Source organism: Pelobates fuscus, chromosome 1 (genome assembly GCF_036172605.1).
Source record: "Pelobates fuscus isolate aPelFus1 chromosome 1, aPelFus1.pri, whole genome shotgun sequence".
In the NCBI taxonomy this organism is placed as follows: Eukaryota; Metazoa; Chordata; class Amphibia; order Anura; family Pelobatidae; genus Pelobates; species Pelobates fuscus.
The window spans coordinates 209266972-209287659 of NC_086317.1; the positions used below are offsets into that span (position 1 = coordinate 209266972).

General features: G+C 45.5%; 1 protein-coding gene across 1 annotated transcript in view; it reads right to left on the bottom strand.

Moving 5' to 3' along the window:
* The window catches only part of LOC134609293 (protein THEMIS2-like), a 54869-nt gene extending 34395 nt beyond the window's left edge, over positions 1-20474 (bottom strand). Inside the window, exon 1 of the mRNA XM_063452989.1 lies at positions 20276-20474. Coding sequence (XP_063309059.1) covers positions 20276-20381 — 106 coding nt within the window. The 5' untranslated portion in view covers positions 20382-20474. The remainder of the gene's footprint in view (positions 1-20275) is intronic.
* Positions 20475-20688: the final 214 nt, after the last annotated feature.

A 20688-nucleotide genomic window follows, 5' to 3' on the forward strand; every position in this document is an offset into this window, starting at 1 on the left:
AGAGGGAGGGGGTAAGAAGAGAGAGGGAGGGTGGGTAAGAAGAGAGAGGGAGGGGGTAAGAAGAGAGGGAGGGGGGTAAGAAGAGAGAGGGAGGGGGGTAAAAAGAGAGAGGGAGGGGGGTAAGAAGAGAGGGAGGGGGGTAAGAAGAGAGAGGGAGGGGGGTAAAAAGAGGGAGGGGGTAAGGAGAGGGGGGTAAGAAGAGAGGGGGTAAGAAGAGAGGGAGGGGTGGTAAGAAGGGAGGGAGGGGGTAAGAAGAGAGAGGGAGGGGGAGAAAGAAGAAAGGGAGGGGGAGTAAGAAGAGAGAGAGGGGGTAAGAAGAGAGGAGGGGGGAGTAAGAAGGGGGTAAGAAGAGGGGGAGGGTGGAGTAAGAAGGGAGGGAGGGAGTAAGAAGGGGTAAGAAGAGGGGGACGGGGGAGTAAGAAGAGGGGGAGGGAAGAGTAAGAAGAGGGGGGAGTAAAAAGAGGAAGGGGGAGTAAGAAGAGGGGGAGGGGGGAGTAAGAAGAGGGGGAGGGAAGAGTAAGAAGAGGGGGGAGGGGGTAAGAAGAGGGGGGAGTAAGAAGAGAGGGAGCGGGAGTAAGAAGAGGGGGAGGGGGGTAAGAAGAGGGGAGGGGGGGTAAGAAGAGGGTGGAGGGGGGTAAGAAGAGAGGGGAGTAAGAAGAGGGGGGAGTAAGAAGGGGGTAAGAAGAGGGGGAGGGGGAGTAAGAAGAGGGGGAGGGGGGAGTAAAAAGAGGAAGGGGGAGTAAGAAGAGGGGGAGGGGGTAAGAAGAGGGGGTAAGAAGAGGGGGAGGGGGAGTAAGAAGAGGGTGTAGGGGGGAGTAAGAAGGGGGGTAAGAAGAGGGGGGAGAGGGTAAGTAGAGGGGGGAGGGGGTAAGAAGAGGGGGGAGGGGAGTAAGAAGAGGGAGGAGTAAGAAGAGGTGGGAGTAAGAAGAGGGGGAGAGTAAGAAGGGGGAGTAAGAAGAGGGGGAGTAAGAAGAGGGGGTAAGAAGAGGGGAAGATGGGGTAAGAAGAGGGGGAGGGGGGAGTAAGAGGAGGGCAATTGCCCCCTCCCCTGTCCGCAGGCACTGTGCGGGCAGCCGGCAGGGGAGGGAGGAAGAGAGGACCCGGGAGCTCAGCCTGCAGCTCCTCTGGGTCCTTCTTGTGCGAGCACAGATCGTTGCCGCGGTTACCACGGCAACGTTACGGCTCTTGCGAGAGTAAACTCTAGCCCTGGAGCTACGGGCTAGAGTTCACTCTCAACACTGTGACCACCAGGGATTCCTGGTGGTCGCAGTGGTGAGAATGAACTCTAGCCCCATAAACACACTGCCCCCACACACCATACACATTCACACACTGCCCCCCATACACACACACACACTGCCCCACACACACCATACACATTTACACACATTGCCTCACACACACACACATACACTGCCCACCCATACACACACAGCCCCCCATACTAACATTGCCACACACATACACAGCCCCCTCATACACACATTGCCCCACACACCCTACACATTCACACACTACACCCCCTCACACACACTGAACCTTTCACACACACTGCACCCCTTACACATTGCACCACTGCTCCTATACCCTACTACAGCCTCATATCCCAGCAGACCCCAGGTAAGTTGTCAAACTGTTCTTAAACGGTTTGACTACTTACTCTGGGAGGGGGGCCCGGCCCTCCTGGCACCATAACGACTACACAGAGCAGTAGTGGTTATTGTGCATGGATTATTTCTTTAAATAATCTACAAGTGACCCAGTAGCCAGCAAGCCAGCCAGCCCACAGGCCGGCCAGCCCACAGGCCGGCCAGACAGCCAGCCCACAGGCCGGCCAGACAGCCAGCCCACAGGCCGGCCAGCCAGCCCACAGGCTGGCCAGAAGCCAGCCAGCCAGCCCACAGGCCACCAGTTAGGCTTACAGCCAGCAAGCCCACAGCCTGCCAACCGCAGCCAGCAAGCCAACAGCCTGCCAGCCGCAGCCAGCAAGCCCACAGCCTGACGGCAGTAGCCAGCAAGCCCACAGCCTGCCAGCCGCAGCCAGTAAGCCCACAGCCTTCCAGCAAGCCCACAGACTGCCAGCCAGCAACAGTAATTAAGGTAAGAGGAGCCAACTTGGCCTAGGTATCAGCGAGCTATGTTGTGTTGCTATATTGTGAATAGGAACCAGAGTGTTGGAGAGACCCCCCTCCAGGCCCCATTAGACTCCATTGTAGTCTCTAATGGGACCTGGAGGAAATTCTTTCTAACACACTCTCTAAAGGACACTGAGATAGCCTCTGCTAGAATGCTCCCCCCCCCCCCCCTCCATGGCCCATTAGCCCTCAATTGTAGTCTCTACTGGGGCCTGGAGGCGACTGTTTCCAGCAGGGACACTGAGATGGCCTCTGTTAGAAAGACCGCCTTCCAAGCCTATTAGACTCCATTGTAGTCTCTAATAGGGCCTGGAGGGGATTCTTTCTAACACACTCTCTAAAGGACACTGAGATAGCCTCTGCTAGAAAGACCCCCCTCCATGGCCCATTAGCCTTCAATTGTAGTCTCTACTGGGGCCTCGAAGGGATTATTGCACTTTTGTTCCTTGTGTCTAAAGATTGTGTAGGGTGTGGCTGGAGGCGATGCATGGAGGCAGGACATGGGTGGCGCTTGCTGCGGAGTATGGGTGGGGCCTGTAAGGGGGCCCTTGATTTATTTTTCCCGGGGGCCCTGAGGGTTCTCAGTCCGCCCCTGCACACATAAATGTAGTTAGACACACATTCATAAATCATGCAGCTCACAATCTCCATGCACTCAACAGACACACCTTTAATGTACTACACAGAGACATACCATGCAGTCCAAACACACTCCATGCACTCAGACACTACACCATGCATTTCTCAGACACCTCATGCAGTTCACAGACACACAACCACATGTTTGAAATTTTACAGACAAATCAAATGTATTTGATAAAATAAACTGATAAATATGTGGTATCAACATTATTGAAGATCTCTTATGTGACCTGCATCCTTGGAAACTTTAAGATATTTCTCATGTAATCTTTGATTCTACCCATGTAATTATTTATTTATGATTTTTTATTTATTTTTTATATTATGAATGAACAGATGGTCCTAACTCACATGTGCTCAGGTGCACACTTTCATAACTGTAGGCAGCATATTTCAGTACCGATGTTGAAGAATTCTAACTATAAGTTGGCAACCTTGATAACAGAGTTTCTGGTGATTTTAGTAATCCTTATATAAGCAGATTACTTTTTGACCTCAATCGATCCTAAATATGATACCAGTATGTCACAGAAGCTCATCAACACAATGTTTGTCCTGTAGCTTTTACTGTTTCCCTTTTGATTGTGATATCATTTTTTATACCAAGGACTCTCAATATAACACCAAAACCAGGCATGGTTTTGGCATTTGGAGGCTATTTTACATACTAAAATTTCAGAAAATAAGTGTAGTGATAAGTAATTTACAACCATCACAGGACCTACTTAAAATCAGAACACCCCAGAAAATGGTCTACCTTAGCAAGACAACTAAAACTGTAGATAAGTAATGTATGGGGACGTACTGCTGTTTTACAGTTTTAGTTGGGAAACAAATACACCTACAAAGGTTATGCAAAAGCTCTTCTTCTGGTTGTTGCTCTTACTGCTTCCTGTTCCAGGTTCCCCAAGACAGCGCCCCCACTACCTACCTGTCACTCACCAGTCAGGGAAAGATCATATGGCATGCGTAGATAATTAATGGTAAGAGATTATGGACAGGTTTTGGTATGGACTTGAAGTGATCTTAATGGCCCTGAGCCTAAATCACGTGATGCCCCTTCAACAAGGGTTTACATTTTTGTTTTGTGTCTGGACTTTAATAAAAATGTATTCAATGCTCATTGTGGGGGCACCTTTATCCAACCTCTTCCTGTATCACTTGTTTGTACAGCAGGGCATGCCTCAAAAGTCCTGTACAAACTCACTGTCCTGACTCTTCATTGTGGTCATTGTTTGTCCCCATGATGTAAATATTGTCCTTTATTTAAACATTGTTTGCAGCTCAATAAATCTGTTTTGTTCCAAAAAGTTCTATCTAGTGTCTACTGGCAATGAGAGGAAAAGCTTCTACATATCCTGGAGTAACTACTCCTTTGGGACAAGCACTTCTGCCATGGTTCCTGGTGCTGAAAAGGAACCAGCAGTGTAACAGAACAAGATCTCTCAGAACAAGATACCAGAGCTCCCATTCCTAAATTCCCATTAAACTAATCTGTGATTTCGTTTTATTATACCGACATCTAGCTCTCCTTTACAAGATCAGAACCATTTTGCATTTCCTGAAAATATACATTGTGGGAGGTGGATTCAGCAGCCCAACTGAACAAGCATGCTGTATTTCCACATTTACAAGTAGACTGCCAGACCGCAAGCAGTGGAAACCAGAAACAGCCTCAATCTAGATAAAAAAAAAAACTTAAATGGTACAGAATTGAGAAACGACTGTCCAACGTACTTTGTGCTTAGATACACAAACTCTGATTAAATGCTCAAAAGCATGAAGCACATTAGACAATCATTTCCTCTGAGGTTTACAGTTTTTGTATTACAGGCGATGGAATAATAACGGTACTTTTTATATTACTCATCCCAGTTAAGGCTTTTTTTCTGGAATTCCCTGCTTGGGGCCTGGTAACCTACTTCTACACATTGTAAAATGAGAAGGAGAGCTCTTTTAGAACAGGGTTACTGAACAGCCACAGCCAAGATATAGGAACAATATTATGGGCCAAATAAACAAGGTTTCAGTTTATGTGGGTTGCAAAACAAAAAACAAAACTTCAGTTTTCATAGAAACGTAGGTTTATTTTAGTATTTAAAAAAAAGTTGCCTGACACTGGACGTCCTCACACTCGTAGGGCTTCAAAGTAAACAAAAGAGATAATTTATTTTAAGGAGATATGGATGTGTCAAAGGCCGGTCATGGCTAATCAAATCCACAGGAGGGTTTTGTGCTGAGCAGCAATCAAACACATGTAAACCCAGGGCCGGTGCAAAGAATTTTGGGTACATAGGCGAAGATGCATTTTTCCGCCCCCCCCAAAACATCTTCACCTGTGTGCCTCTTAACCTCCCTTTTGTGTTTCTTATCCCGTCTTTAAATATCTGACTCCCTTTAGTGTATATCTCCTATTTTTGCCTTTGTGTGTCTCCTATCTCTCCTCTTTGTATGACTCTTACATCCTCCTACATTTTGTGTGTCTTACTCCTCCCAGGCCCTTTGTGTGACTCCTTTTCTCCCAGCCCCTTTGTGTCTTTTACTCTTCCCAGCTTTTTCACATCCAGCCCCTCTCCCCGTCCCTTAATGGTCCCCTCCCTTCTCTGACCCTTACTGTTCCTATCCCCTCTCTCCTCCTTTCTCTGTCCCTTAGTGTTCCTCTCCCCTCCTCCCTCTTTTCCCTGTCGCTTAGTGTTCATCTCTCCCCTCCTCTCCCTGTCCCTTGGTGCGCCACCCAACCCCATAGTGGTCCCCTCCCCTTCCTGGTGTGCCTCCTACCTTTCTTGCAGCGAGGCTGAGCGGAGCGAATCCCGGTACAGTGAGCTTTTCCTGTCAGTCCTGCCAGGTACAGGAAACAGAAGTTCCTGTACCACGGTACACTCCGCTTGGCCACGCTACAGTCGGGGGTGTATAAACACTGACAGTCACACACACTCAATGACAAACATACAGACAAACAGACAAACAGACGTCTCTGACAGCCAGACTCACTTATATGACACACTCATTCATTGACAGACACTCACACGCACACTGACAGACACACAAATACTGACAGACACACACACACTCGCATGCCCACACATACACACACATACTCACATGCACACACACACACTGACTCACACATACACACACACAAACTCACAGACACACATACTTACACACACAAATACTTAAACACACACACACACATACTCACATGCACACACACACACACACTGACATACACACTCACTCACACACACAGACACACATACTCACACACAAACTCACAGACACACATACTCACACACAAACTCACAGACACACATACACACTCACACTGACAGACACACATACTCACACACAAACTCACAGACACACATACTCACAGACACACATACTCACATGCATGCACACACACTGACAGACACACACAAACTCACAGACACACATACTCACAGACACACATACTCACACACACACACTGACAGACATACTCACATGCACACACACACTCACAGTAATTAATAATATACATTTAATTTAGATTTCCCACCCAGCCTCCCTACCTGGAGAGCTGGCGTGGGTCTCTCATTGGTGGTCCAGTGGGGCTGCTGGGAGGAGTGCGGCTGAATAGGATTGCAAGGCGGCGAGGGAGCTCTGATGTCTCTGATCTGCTCCCTCGCAGGCTGTTTTCTGATGCCGCGGGAGCCGGAATATGACGTCATATTCCGGCTCCCGCGGCATCAGCAAAAGGCGCACGAGGGAGCAGATCAGAGAGATCAGAGCTCCCTCGCCGCCTCGCAATTCAGTTCAGCCGGACGCCGCGCCGGGGATCCAGGAGGTGACCTGGCAGGAGGGAGCACTTCCCTCCTGCCGGTCACTGGAATTTTGCGCCCCCAGAGCCGGTGCACCCTAAGGCAGCCGCCTGTGCCTCCTTATGGATGCGCTGGCCCTGTGTAAACCTGGTAATTGCCTTTGTGGTCAAAGGCCGGTTACAGACAATTGGATCCACAGGAGGGGTATTTAAACCCAGCTCTCCTCTTGCTCATTGCCCTGTCGTGGTTTCATGCCTATGGATATGCGAGAGTGCGTTCCTGATCTTGATTTTCTGGTATTTGACTTTGGCTTTGTTTTGACTCAGGACCAGGGAAATTACTAGAAACAGAACTAGACATTTGACTATGTCACTAGCACCTTGATTCTCCAAACCTGTTGTCCCTGACCTCTCGACATGGTCTGAACCTGAACCTATGCAGTTAGGGGTACAGGACTGTCTGAGGCAGAGAAACAGTATAGGAGAAGAGAGAGTCTGTGCTTATATTGTGGCAAGAAAGGGCATTTGAGAGATACTTGTCCTATACGTCCGGAAAACTTCCTCACCTAAGAACCTTAAAGGGACAGGTCTTAGGTGTAATGGATACGTCCTCTAGTAATTCCTGAAGCAGATTTCTCTTTGACATTTCCGGAGAGATCATCACCTCTAGTGGTTGAGGCTTAGTGGTTGACCTCTTATAACCCATGAGACCTTGCCTATTTGCATTACGATAGGAGCTTTGCATAAGGAAGACATTACTCTCCAGATAATCGCTTCCCCCATTTCTAAAAAAGTGGGCATCGTTTCTTTACCCGCTGCTATGTCTCCGACACCCGAAATTCCCATACAGTATTGGGAGGTTAGAGAGGTGTTTAGTAAAAGCCAGACTAATGCTCTTTCTCCACACAGATCTTATGATTGTTCCATTGATCTGTTGCCCAGGGCTATGCCTTCTAAAGGAGCAGTATATGCCCTATCCCCACAAGAAAGTAAAATCATGGATGAGTACATCAAGGAATCTTTAAGTAAAAGCCATGTACGTAAATCATCCTCACCTGCTGTCGCTTAAGAAAGATTGAGAATTACGACCTTGCATAGACTACAGGGCATTAAACAAGATTACTATCAAAAATGCCTATCCCATTCCCCTTATATCCAAATTGTTTGATAGACTCCAGGGTGCTAAGATCTTCACTAAGCTTGACCTTAGGAGTGCGTACAATTTAATGAGAATTATGGAGGATCATGAATGGAAGACAGCGTTTAACACTAGGAGTGGGCACTACGAATATCTTATTATGCCCTTTGGGTTATGTAATGCTCCAGACGTATTTCAAGACTTCATTAATGATGTACTCAGAGACTATATTTACTCTTTTGTGCTTGTTTACCTGGATGATATCCTTATTTATTTCCCCGACATCCAAACTCATCATGATCATGTCAAACAAGTTTTACAAACTTTGCTTAAAAATAGTCTTTATTGCAAACTTGAAGTTCAGTTTTTGGGGTATAACATTTCTGCCTCTGGTTTGCAAATGGATCCTCGCAAACTAGAGGCCATTCTACAATGGCCATTACCCAGTGGGTTAAAATCCATACAGAGGTTTATTGGTTTCTCTAACTATTACAGGAGATTCATCAAAGGTTTCTCTTCGGTAATAGCCCCCATCACCAATATGACACGCAAGGGGGCTAATTGCACTATATGGCCTAAAGAAGCTTAAGAGGCTTTTGAGCTTCTTAAACAAACGTTCACATCTACTGACATATTAAGACATCCTGACACTAGTAAATCTTTCCTACTTGAGGTTGACGCCTCCGAGACAGGGGTCGGGGCTGTTCTTTCTCAGAGAGAGAGTCAGGATGCCCCTTTGCATCCTTGTGGTTACTTCTCCAGAAAGTTGTCTCCTGCCGAGCGTAACCATAACACTGGTAATAGAGAACTGTTAGCCACCATACTAGCGCTTAAGGAATGGCGACATCTTTTGGAGGGTTCCAAGGATCCCATTCTGATTATTACTGATCACAAGAACCTGGCATATATTGGGGATGCCAAACGACTGTCTTCTAGACAAGCTAGATGGTCATTATTTTTGTCTCGCTTTAACTTTATTATCACCTACACACCCGGTTCTAAGAACGTTAAAGCTGACGCCTTGTCTAGGCAATTTGACATTGAATCAGATCTAGAACAAGAGACATCTCCTATTATATCTCCTGAGTGTATTATTGCTTCCACTGTCCTTTCTTTATCATCCCCTTTGCTCCGTGCTATCATGGCGGCTCAGCCCAAGGCAACAAACCTCAAGATAAATTGTTTATTCCATTGCCTGACAGGAAAGAGGTGCTGAAGGTATTCCATGACAATGTGACTGCTGGGCATCCGGGTATTAATAAAACTGTATCTGTCATTTCTAGGTCATTTTGGTGGGAGTCACTCAGGAGGGATATTAAAGAATATGTAGAAGCCTGCTCTGTCTGTGCAGTTTCGAAGGTTCCTCAAACATCTGTGTGAATTGTAACAGCCACTTCCTATACCCAGTATCCCATGGTCTCATTTATTGATGGATTTCATTGTTGAACTGCCTTGTTCCAATGGATATACTACCATCCTCATGGTAGTTGACCGTTTTTCCAAAATGGCACACTTTACTCCACTTAAAAAAATTGCCATCGTCTGAGGACCTGGTGCACATATTTATACGCGATATTGTCAGGTTACATGGTATTCCTCAAAATATTGTGTCTGACAGGTGTTCCCAATTTGTGTCACGGTTCTGGAGGGCATTCAATAAACAGTTGGGCATTGAATTGTAATTTTCCTCTGCTTACCATCCTCAAACGAATGGTACGGCTGAAAGAGCTAACCAATCACTTAAACTGTATTTACGTTGCTTCGTGAATAGTACACAGTCTAACTGGGCTGAATTATTGCCCTGGGCCGAATTTGCAAGGAATAACGCTGACTCATCTGGGCATAGTCAGTTTTTTGTCAATACAGTTCGTTATCCTGCTGTTCTCCCTGCTGTGTTTTCTGATACGGCTATCCATACTCTGGATGATCACCTTACCTCTATTCGTGATACCTGGACCAAGGTTCGATCCGCTCTTGAAACTGTTGCTGCTCGCTTTAAGTTTCATGCGGATAAACAACGGAGTGCCAATCCAGTTTACCAGGTGGGTGATCGGGTTTGGTTATCCTCACGCAACATTAGGTTGAAGGTTCCCAGCATGAAGTTTGCTCCGAGGTTCCTTGGTCCTTTTCGTGTGGTTAGGAGAATCAACCCTGTTTCTTATTCTCTGGCCCTTCCAGCGTCCTTACGTATACCTAAAACTTTTCATGTGTCCTTGCTCAAACCGCTTGTTTGCAATCGGTACACTAGTCCCATTGTTCCCCCTCCTCCTTTGGTTGTTTCTGGACAGAAGGAGTATTAAGTCGCCTCCATCATTGATTCCAAGTTTTCTCGTGGTTACTTACAGTATTTAGTTGATTGGAGGGGGTATGGGCCTGCTGACTGTTCTTGGGTTTCGGCTTCTGATATCCATGCTGGTCATAAAATGTGTTAGTTTACGCCAAGTTTCCTCTCAAACCTGGTCCTGCCCGCCCGGTGGGCGGTCTTCAGGTGGGGGGTAATGTCACGTATTCATCCGCACATAAAAATGTGGTTAATGCCATTTACTGTCCTGACAGGAAAAGTTGTGTCGAGCAACATTACTGTCCTGGCAGGAAAAGTTGTGCCGAGCAGCAATCATGCTCATGGAAACCTGGTAATTACTTTTGGGGTCAAAGGCCGGTCATTGCTAATCAAAATCACACGAGGGTTTTGTGCTGAGCAGCAATCAAGCACATATAAACCTGGTCATTGCCTTTAGGCAGGGCCGGATTAACATAGGGGCTGATGGAGCTGCAGCTCCAGGCCCAGGCCCATGGAATAGGCCCATTTAAAAAAAAAAAAAAAAAAAAAAAAATTTTTTTTTTTTTTACACACTACTCTTAGGTTTGCCACCTGACTGGTATTTTACTGGCACAGCCGGTATTTGAGGTTGCCTGTCCATGCCGGTATTGCAGTAATACCGGCAATACAAAGGCAGGTATTTTTCTCAGAATAAATGGAGATTACTCTGCAATACCAGCACCGGCCAGTAGGGGTCACTGTGTGTGGAGAGAGGCAGGGATAGGAAGATACAGCCTCTCTCTACTACTCAGTGATCTGTGGGGGAGCAGCTACACAGCACAGAGAGTCCAGACAGCAGCTCTACAGCTCAGGTAAGTGAGGGATAGGGGGAAAGGCAGCAGGGACACATGGGGACACTGAGACACTAGGGGACACATGTGGACACTGAGACACATTGGGACACTGAGACACTAGGGGACATATGGGGACACAGACACTAGGTGACACAGACACTTGGGGACACATACACTAGGGGACACATGATAACACAGACACTAGGGGACACAGACACTGGGAGACCTGGAAACACTGAGACACTTGGGGACACAGGAAAACATGGGGACACTGAGACACTTGGGAACACTGTAAAACATGGGGACACTGAGACACTAGGGAAAAAGGGGATGCTGAGACACATGGGGATGCTGTGAGACATAGGGACATTGGGAGACACTATGTCCCCATTTCTCCCAGTGTCCCCATGTCCCCCATCCAGTGTTGCTAGGGTATCAGTGTCCCCAAGTCTCCCAGTGTCTGTGTCCCATGTCTCTCAGTGTGCCTAGTGTCCCCATGTGTCCCAGTGTCCCTATATGTCCCAGTGTCCCCGTGTCTATGTCCACAACTGTCCCCATGTCTACCAGTGTCCCCAAGTGTCTGTCTCCCAGCCAGTGTCCCCTAGTCTTCCAATGTCCCCAAGTCTCCCAGTGTCCCCTAGTCTCCCAGTGTCTGTGTTACCATGTCTCTGTGTCCCTAGTGTATTATTGTCCCCAAATGTTTCAGTGTCCCCATGTCTCCCAGTGTCTGTGTTCCTAGTGTCTCAGTGTGCCTAGTGTCCCTATATGTCCCAGTGTCCCCATGTTTATGTCCACAACTGTCCCCATGTCTCCCAGTGTCCCCAAGTGTCTGTCTCCCAGCCAGTGTCCCCAAGTCTCCCAGTGTCCCCTAGTCTCCCAGTGTCTGTGTTCCCATGTCTCTGTGTCCCTAGTGTCTTAGTGTCCCCAAATGTTTCAGTGTCCCCATGTCTCCCAGTTTCCCTAAATGTCTCAGTGTCCCCATGTCTCTCAGTGTCACCTGGTCTCTCAGGGACACACTGAGACATTGGGACACTGGGAGAAATGGGGACACTGAGACACTGGGAGACTAGGGGACTAGGTGACATGGGGACACTGACACTGTGATACATAGGGACACTGAGACATTGGGTGACTTGCGAGACTGAGACAATGGGAGCAATCCATCTATACAGCAGAATCAAACTGTGAGTAGTTTGTTGGTGTTTTTACAGAATTTTCTCTGATTCACTCCTTTTGATTATACAAATGAGGCTGGTATTTTTTTCCAAGAAAGGTGGCAACCCTAACTACTCTTCACATACTCTTGCTTAAAAGAGCACTATAGGGTCAGGGACACAATCATGTATTTCTGACCCTATTATGTAAAAAAAACCACCACCCTGGCCCCTTCTTGCCTCCCTAAGTATAGTAAAATATAACTTGTATTCAAGTCTGCAGCTGCTGGCTCTGCCTCTGAACTGACTGTCTGCTGACATCATCAGAAGTGGTGGTCTGAGCAAACTACAATACTTTCCCATAGGATTGGCTGAGACTGTCAACTAGGCAGATCAGGGGCAGAGCCAGCACAAGTCCAACATAGCCCTGGCCAATCAGCATCTCCTCATAAAGATACATTGAATCAATGCATCTCTATGAGGAATGTTCAGTGTCTGCATGCAGAGGGTGGAGACACTGAATGGCAGTGCTGCACACTAGGCAGTACTGCCCCAGGAAGCACATCTAGCAGCCATCTAAGGAGTGGCCAGTGGAGTTATTTTCTCTGAAAAGACAGTGTTTACTGCAAAAGGCCTGAATGGAATGATTCTACTTACCAGAACAAATACAACAAGCTGTAGTTGTTCTGGTGACTATAGTGTCCCTTTAAGTTTGGAAGCTTAAGAGGGATGTATGGGAACAAAACATGTGTGGACTGGCTGACAATAAAATTAGTTTAGGTAATGCAGACGTTGGTCTCTCTAACACTGTGGCATGTCCCCTTTCTTCTACACTCACTACATACACCTTTTCTCTGTCTCAGACTATATACCAGGAACTTCTGCCTGCTAGTAAGAAGGTAAGGAACCAAGTGGACCAGCGAGTGCTAGGGGACAGTCCTTGGAAAGCATGGATTGAGCGCGTCATTAGATGCATTTATGTCAAGCTCAGGGTGCTGCCTGCATAGTATACCCTTAGTTGGACAGCCTGCAGGATTGGCGGGCAGCCCGACATGCATTCATGCCAGGCTGTCCTTCAAATTCTTTGGACAGACATGCCTCCTTTTTGGGCATGTTCTCCCCTTTTGGCAGGTCTGGTCACGTGAGTCGCACCAGTGGCCCACCCATTTACCCCGCCCATTGACTTCCTGCTTCACTGGACACTGCTGTTAGGGGTTATGGATTTACTTGAAAGATGAAATCATAAATTAGAGATAGATTAGCATAGAGTATGTGTTTTCTTATAGCTGCATTTCTTATAGTTTCCCTCCAGCACCATCTCCATCAGATACATGAAGCTTGGGAGGAATGACTGTTTTAGTGTTTTTGGTCGATAAGATTCCGTAATTAGGCCCATCATAATTGTCAGCACCAGGCCCAGTGTGCTCTTAATCCGGCCCTGCCTTTAGGGTCAAAGGCCGGTTACAGCCAATTGGATCCACAGGAGAGGTATTTAAACCCAGCTCTCCTCTTGCTCATTGCCCTGTCGTGGTTTCATGCCTATGGATATCCGAGAGTGCGTTAATGATTTAGATTTTCTGGTATTTGACTTTGGCTTTGTTTTGACTTCCCTGATATCTGGTATCCTTGACTTTTGGCTTTCCCTCATCTTTGTGTCTGATTCTGTGTCCCTGACCTCGGCTAGTATTTTGACTATTCTTGGAGACGTTAAGTCCTGCCATTCTAAGGTCTGGTTATACGTTATCCATAGTCCTAGGTGTGACACAGTACTGCGTGCTGGATCAACTTGTAATCCTGACAAATACACTGCCCCTCCTCCCAGCACTCTAATTTAATACACTGCTCTCCCCCAATTGAATACACTTTCTTCCCCCAATTTAACAACTACCCCTCCCACAGACCATGAGCTCCTTTAGCCATGCCAACAGGGAGCAGAGAAAATACCTCACTGGGCTGCCAGGGAACAGAAAACTGACCCAACTAGACACCAGATAACAGAAAAATTACCCCACTTAGTAACCACAACAGGGGCGGCCAAATCGGGTATTTTTATTTTGACATATATTACACAGTGAATTGTGGGGAAGCTGGAATAAACATTGCCTGCCCAAACTCATCTACACAAATAGCCACATATATTCTTTATCTCAACACATAGTCACACACTTCACTCAAAGCTAACTGCACAACTACACACACTCACAGCAACAGACATCATCCACAGACAGTCAAATCAGAGCTACCAACACAGTAACAGACAACAGCCACAGCTACCCACGCTATGCAACACATCTCTCACAGATACCAACAAATAGACAGACATGCCACTTGCACCTACCACCCACACACATTCCTCACTGAATCCTACACACAGCAACAGGCATCACTCACAGCTAAACAACCCAATCACCCCTCCCACACACATGGACATACAGGCTGCCACCTCACACACGCACACACATACAGTGAACCATACAAAGCCACATAGCACATACCTACAACATTACAACTACCCTACGTCTAAATAACACACATGCACTATATGTTTGCCACCATATAGCAAATCTGGAGAGTTATTCCCAAAAGAGGTACCCAAAGGATGTTGGATAGCCTTGTCTAATAGGAGAGCTATAAGTAATTCCAATGTAAAGAAAACCCAAAATAACAGTAAAAATGTAAGAACAACATATAAAAAAGAGAACTAAAAGACAATGCCCTCACAGGTGACCTTTATTAGATGCTAGGGTATTTGTAGAGTGGCATGTCCACTAAATGTCCAACAGTAGGGGCGAATTAATCTCTACACCGGGGATGGTGAAAATAAGTCTACCTGTATCCACAGATACAGATAGAACCACAAAATGTTGCTGATAATGTTAACCTCTTTTACCTGAGTGGCAACACAAGAGATCAAAATTATAGCGTGAATGGGAGCATAAAGAGTGCGGTTCAATCTGAATCGTGCACACAGCACGTATACTCCCTTGAGTTACTGTAGGATAATATAGGCAGTGTGTAGTATAAGATTGGTATCAACCAGAAGTCTGGAGGAAGAAATACCCCTGTGGGGGTCAAGCTCAATCCCTGAGTCTACTACGATCAGTAAGCAATTTTCTCGAACAGATCTAGAGGCTGCCTTATAAGGCAGGTTCCTTAAGTCAATACAACATGGATAATAATAACAAAGTATTTAACCAGGAAAGGTACATTCAGATTACTCTGGTTTCCAAGTACATCCAGGGGTTGTTACTATTACCCAATTTAATTGTATTCATTTTATCTACCTCAAAAGGATGAAGGGGTGAGTCAACCCTGCTGGGATTTGAACCTGCAACCCAAGGCTTAGAATAGATTCTGCTGATGCATTAGCCCACTGAGCTATTTCACCGGCATTTACTAGGCATGTGCATGGGAAAAATGTTCGTTTCGGTTCGGCATTCTGAAATTCGGGACTTCGGCACTTCGGCAATTCGGCACTTCGACACTTCGGAACTTCGGAGTTTTGGAACTTCTCTTGCAGCCGCTTGGTAGATAACTCCCTAATTCCCATGGTATTAGGGAGTTATCTTCCAAAAGGCTGAAAGACCTAAATTAGTCTTTCAGCCAAATTTACTAATACTAAGTAAAGATTACTTAGTATTAGTAAATTATGCCCCTAATCGCTATACCGCGAGCCCCCTCATTCTGATATAGGGCCCCCACCCCCTCATTATGATTTAGGGCCCCCACCCGCCGCTCAGAGGTGGGGGCCGGGGGGAGGACAATAGGTCCTCCCTTCAGGTTAGGAGGGGGAGAGGGGACGTGTTTTTTTTTTATTTTTTTTACAGTGAGCAGCCACAGCCTGCTCACTGTTTAATAGGCATGCCCCTACTCAGCCTTTTAGTAGATAGCTCCCTAATACCGTGGCAAATAGGGAGTTATCTACTTATTCATTCCTGTCATTACATTGACTGGCCAAGTAACTTACATTTTATATGAATGTGTGTTACTTGATAGTTGTAAGTGTTGCAAATGCTTACAGCGGAATCCTGGCTACGTTTGTATACTTTTTATTTAAAATTGTATAAAGTGTAACATTCTTCTTCCTCCACTGGGTAAGTAATATTAGTACTTAGGCAAAATTGTGCTTCGGCACTTCGGCACTTCGGCAACCTCGGCACTTCGGAAATTTGGTAATTGTGAATGTGATGTATACTTTTAAAATTATGAATATTGTGTAAAACTGTGTATTTTCCTGCCTGTGATAATTACGTTAGCCCATTGTGTTTAGTAATTATATCACAGGCAGAGGGGAGGATTTTGTGTGTAATTGCTGGGAGTGTATTGATTGGTTATTCTGCAAAACCCTGTGGGTAGTAAGAATGTGTATATAAGGCCAATAAAGACACAGATCTGTTCTGTTCCTGCTTGACCCTCAACATGGAGCTTTGTCTCGTTCTTGGGGGGATTTATTGTATGCTGTTCCAGTTCGACTTTCGTATGGTTTTTCCTATTTGCCTGTTTACAGCATTCGTATGGTTTCGGTTCGGCTGTTTACGGCTTTCATATGGTTTCCTGTTCGGATGATTGGTGTCTTCAGTAGCTGCCTGTATATCTGGAAGGGAATATCTCTCTTTTAACCCCTTTTATGCCCAGGGTGCCGTTACTTGTATGTTCTTCTGTATTTCTTTCTGCCTTGCTTTGTATAGTTGTGTACATCTATTTATCTAATCTGATAAAAATTACGGTTATGCATCCCCTGCATATTCCCCTCCCGCCCATCACCCAGACCTTTTCCCTAAAGCAGCTGCCTATGCCACCTTATGGAAGTGCCGGCACTGGCCACAATCTTAATATACCCCAGTTTAAGCATTTCCTAATGCCACCTTTTCTTACATGGAATATCCTTTAACCTGGGTCTCTCCGTAGTCAGTGGCGTAATTCCCACGGTAGCAGGGGGCCCAGCCTCCCTGTCGACCCCTGCGACCGTGGGCCAGCATCACTTCGAGGCACGCTGTTGCTGGGTGTTGCATGGCTGAGTGGACTGTAGTCTGACAGGAAGTATGCCCAACTCGCCCTTGCAGGACTTCTCGCAGGCGGCTCCTTTCCTATGGAATAGCCTGCCTACCCCCATCAGACTCTGCCCTAGTCTTCAATCGTTTAAGAAGGGCCTTAAAACCCATCTATTTAGGAAAGCTTATGGCCTCCCAGAGTAACCTCTATCTTACATACCTGTCTCTTGCTCTCTCCTATAGGGCAGTGCTTTACTCCTCCAGCGCTGCCCCAGTCCCACCCTATTTAATTGATATTTCCTGTCCTAATGATTTTATACCCCACCTCCTATAGACTGTAAGTTCGTTTGAGCAGGGTCCTCTTCAACCTATTGTTCCTGTAAGTTTTCTTGTAATTGTCCAATTTATAGTTACATCCCCCCTCTCGTAATATTGTAAAGCGCTACGGAATCTGTTGGCAATAATAATTATAATAATAAAGGAAGTGCCCAGCAAGAGAGCCATGGATGGGCTGGGGGAATGACACACATTGAGGGGTTGGGGGAGGGAATAAAACACATGGAGGGGCAGGGGGGAATGAGACACATGGAGGAATGAGACATATGGAGGGGCTGGGAAGAATGGGATGAGACACATTACGGGGCTAATGGGAGTATGAGACACATGGAGTTGCTGGGGAAAATTAGATACCTGGGGGCAGGGAATGAGACACATGGAGGGGCTGGGGTAGGGAATGAGATACATGAAAGGATTAGACATATGGAGAGGCTGGGGGGATGGGATGAGACTTATAAAGGGACTGATGGTGGAATGAGACACACAGAGGGGCTGGGGAGAATTAGATACCGGGGGGAGGGCGGGAATGAGACACTTGGAGGGGCTGGGAGGAATAAGACACATTGTGGCGCTGGGGGGCATGGGAGGAGACACATGGTGGGGCTTCTGAGGAAATGAGAAACAGGGAGGGGCCAAAGTTGAATGAGATACTTGGTGGGCTGGGGGAATAAGACACATGGATGGGCTGTGCGGATGGGATTATACACATGGGTGGCTGGTGGGGGAATGAGACACATGCAGGGGCTGGAGAAAATGAGATACTTGGGGAGCTGGGGGAGAGGGAATGAAACACATGGAGGGTCTGAAGAGACTGAGACACTTGAAGGGACTGGGAGGGATAAGAAACATGGAGTTGCTGGGGGGAGGGAATGAAACACATGGAGGGGCTGGGGAGGAGAATGAGACACATAGGGGAACGGGACACATGGGGATGCTCAGGGCAATTTTTGCACCGGTGCCCTGTGGTTTCTACTTACGCCTTGGTCTTCAGTGCATGGTTTTGAGATTGTTAGAGTAGAACCTTTGAAACATATTGTACATTGATGGGCTTTTACAATGTATGATCATATGCTGTATATGAATTCCCATTGATTGTTGCCTTAGGTGTTTTTAGGTGTTTTTAACAAATGTGTTTCCTTTAAATTAATTCTGGCGTTACGTGCACTATATATGCTATGCTGTATTTTACAACATATATATTGCTTTATTTCCTAGATGTCCCGTACCAGTGTCATCCTTGCTGTACCCATAGAATCTCTAGGTAGGCCTGTCCAGTATCCAAGGTGTTAAAAGGGCTATTGCTGGATCCCTGTTGTGCGACCAGTCAGGAAATCCAGTGATATGAAATGATCAAATAATTTAGGATAAAGCAAGCCACTTGGGTATGTATGGCATCACTTTTCTCTTGTTGTCTGGAAGCAACACTAAATACTTATAATACCACCACAGTAGACATAGTAAGCCTTCATTAACTGCCAATCGTGCATTTAGGTCTCAAACACAAAATTATGCTGTTTGAGCTGTGAGATCCATCTTAAAGACAGTTCCAGTTATATTTAGTTACCAACATAGCTTTATGCACCACTTGCACCAGGCATTCATATTACCTTGTTCACAACACTCCCAATCTGTAGGCAAAATGATGACCAGGGCATCAGTTCACTTTAAGGAAATTAAAATTTTAAAAATATAAATTTTATTGTAGTATGTTTGTGTGTGAGTATGTGAATGCATGCATGTAAATTTATGTCATTTGATTGTGAATATGTGTCTGCACAATATTATTATGAGCATGTGCAAGTGTTTCAGATTGTCATGTTAAGAGAGTATAAGTTCCTGTGCTCCTATGTGAGTGATGTTTTTGCCAGTGCATATATGAGTTCATGTGAATGCATGTCTGTTTTACTGTGCATTTACGTACTCTTGAGGGTATTTTTTGAGTGATAGTGCATGTTGATGTTTGCAATATCGGTGTGAGTGCCAGTTAGTGACTCTGTAAGTGCATAACAATTTATATGTGCAATATCATTGTGCATGCACGTCAGTGCCGCTGTGTGTGTGTGTGTCAGTAGTTCTTTGTATGTATTGCCATTGTCAGTTCATATAAACTTTGTGTCTTCTAACACCCTGTCCCCACTTTAATATCTGTATTGAATGGTGTAGAGACTCACATTTTGCATGAACAAATGAAATGCACTCTACAGAGACATATGCATGACATATCCCACACCACAGGGCGCAACCCCTCGCTTCTCATTCTCTTGCTTAACACAGTTCAAGCTGGCAGAAAAATCAATGCAGGAGTGTTAATATTAGAATGGGCTATTTAAACTGACCTTTGACTGTATCATTAGATCACACTGCATGTTTAATACATCCCCATACCACCAGTTATTCAAAGAATGGCATACAGGGTAATAATATGCATTTATAAAAATATTATGCAACCTTTTATTCTTCCTTTTATGTGCCATCTATAACATACTGCCCTATATGTTCTCACCACTCACTCCAATCCCTGCAAACCATGACTGTTAGATATCTGTGCAAGTGCATACAAGAACGATATGTACATAGCTACTATAACACAGCCTTAGCCTGATACCTGTCAATAGGCTGAAAAAAAGGATAAAAATTACAATCAAACCAGTACAAGCATATAAGGATTTTGAACATAATATTGCAAATAACTGTAAACATCTGTAAACTGTAAACATCTCTAGATAGACACTTTTTGTACATTTTTAGATTTCCTATAGAGTATGTTTTATATATTTGCTTTCTAGGCTTTATTTATTAACTTTCTAAGATTCAATAGCATTAATTTTAAATTAAATAAGGCCTTATTAGTACTTTCAATGCACAAAACCAACATGCTATACAAAAGTTTAGTACAGTGTCCAGTGATCCATATACACAATATCTTAACCCCAAACTATTGCTATATGACCCCATGTGCTTACTCTGCAAGTAGACTCCAGAAGCAATCTTTAGGATCCTTGGAAGAGAGGAAAGAGACAATGATGCGATAAAATCCCGGAGAGGGACAGCATTCTCCATCTCCTCCATGACAGAGTGTATGGACTAAGAGACAGAAGCAATATCACAAGTTCTTCACTGAATTAAGGCAGAATGCTCTCACAGAAGGAGATTCTCAGTACATTTCCTGACACTTCTCATAACTCAGCTAGATGTGATGCATATGAGGAACTTGAACTGGCCTTGTCATTTGTCTACTTATCCTAAAAAAACTCAAAAGCTCCTCCTAAATAACAACTTCCTGAGGCATTCACTGTTAATGAAAACAAACAAACAAACCTAGAATTAAATTAATCTTTTTATTTTTTTTCTGCTCTGATTAATTCCCCAACTTTAG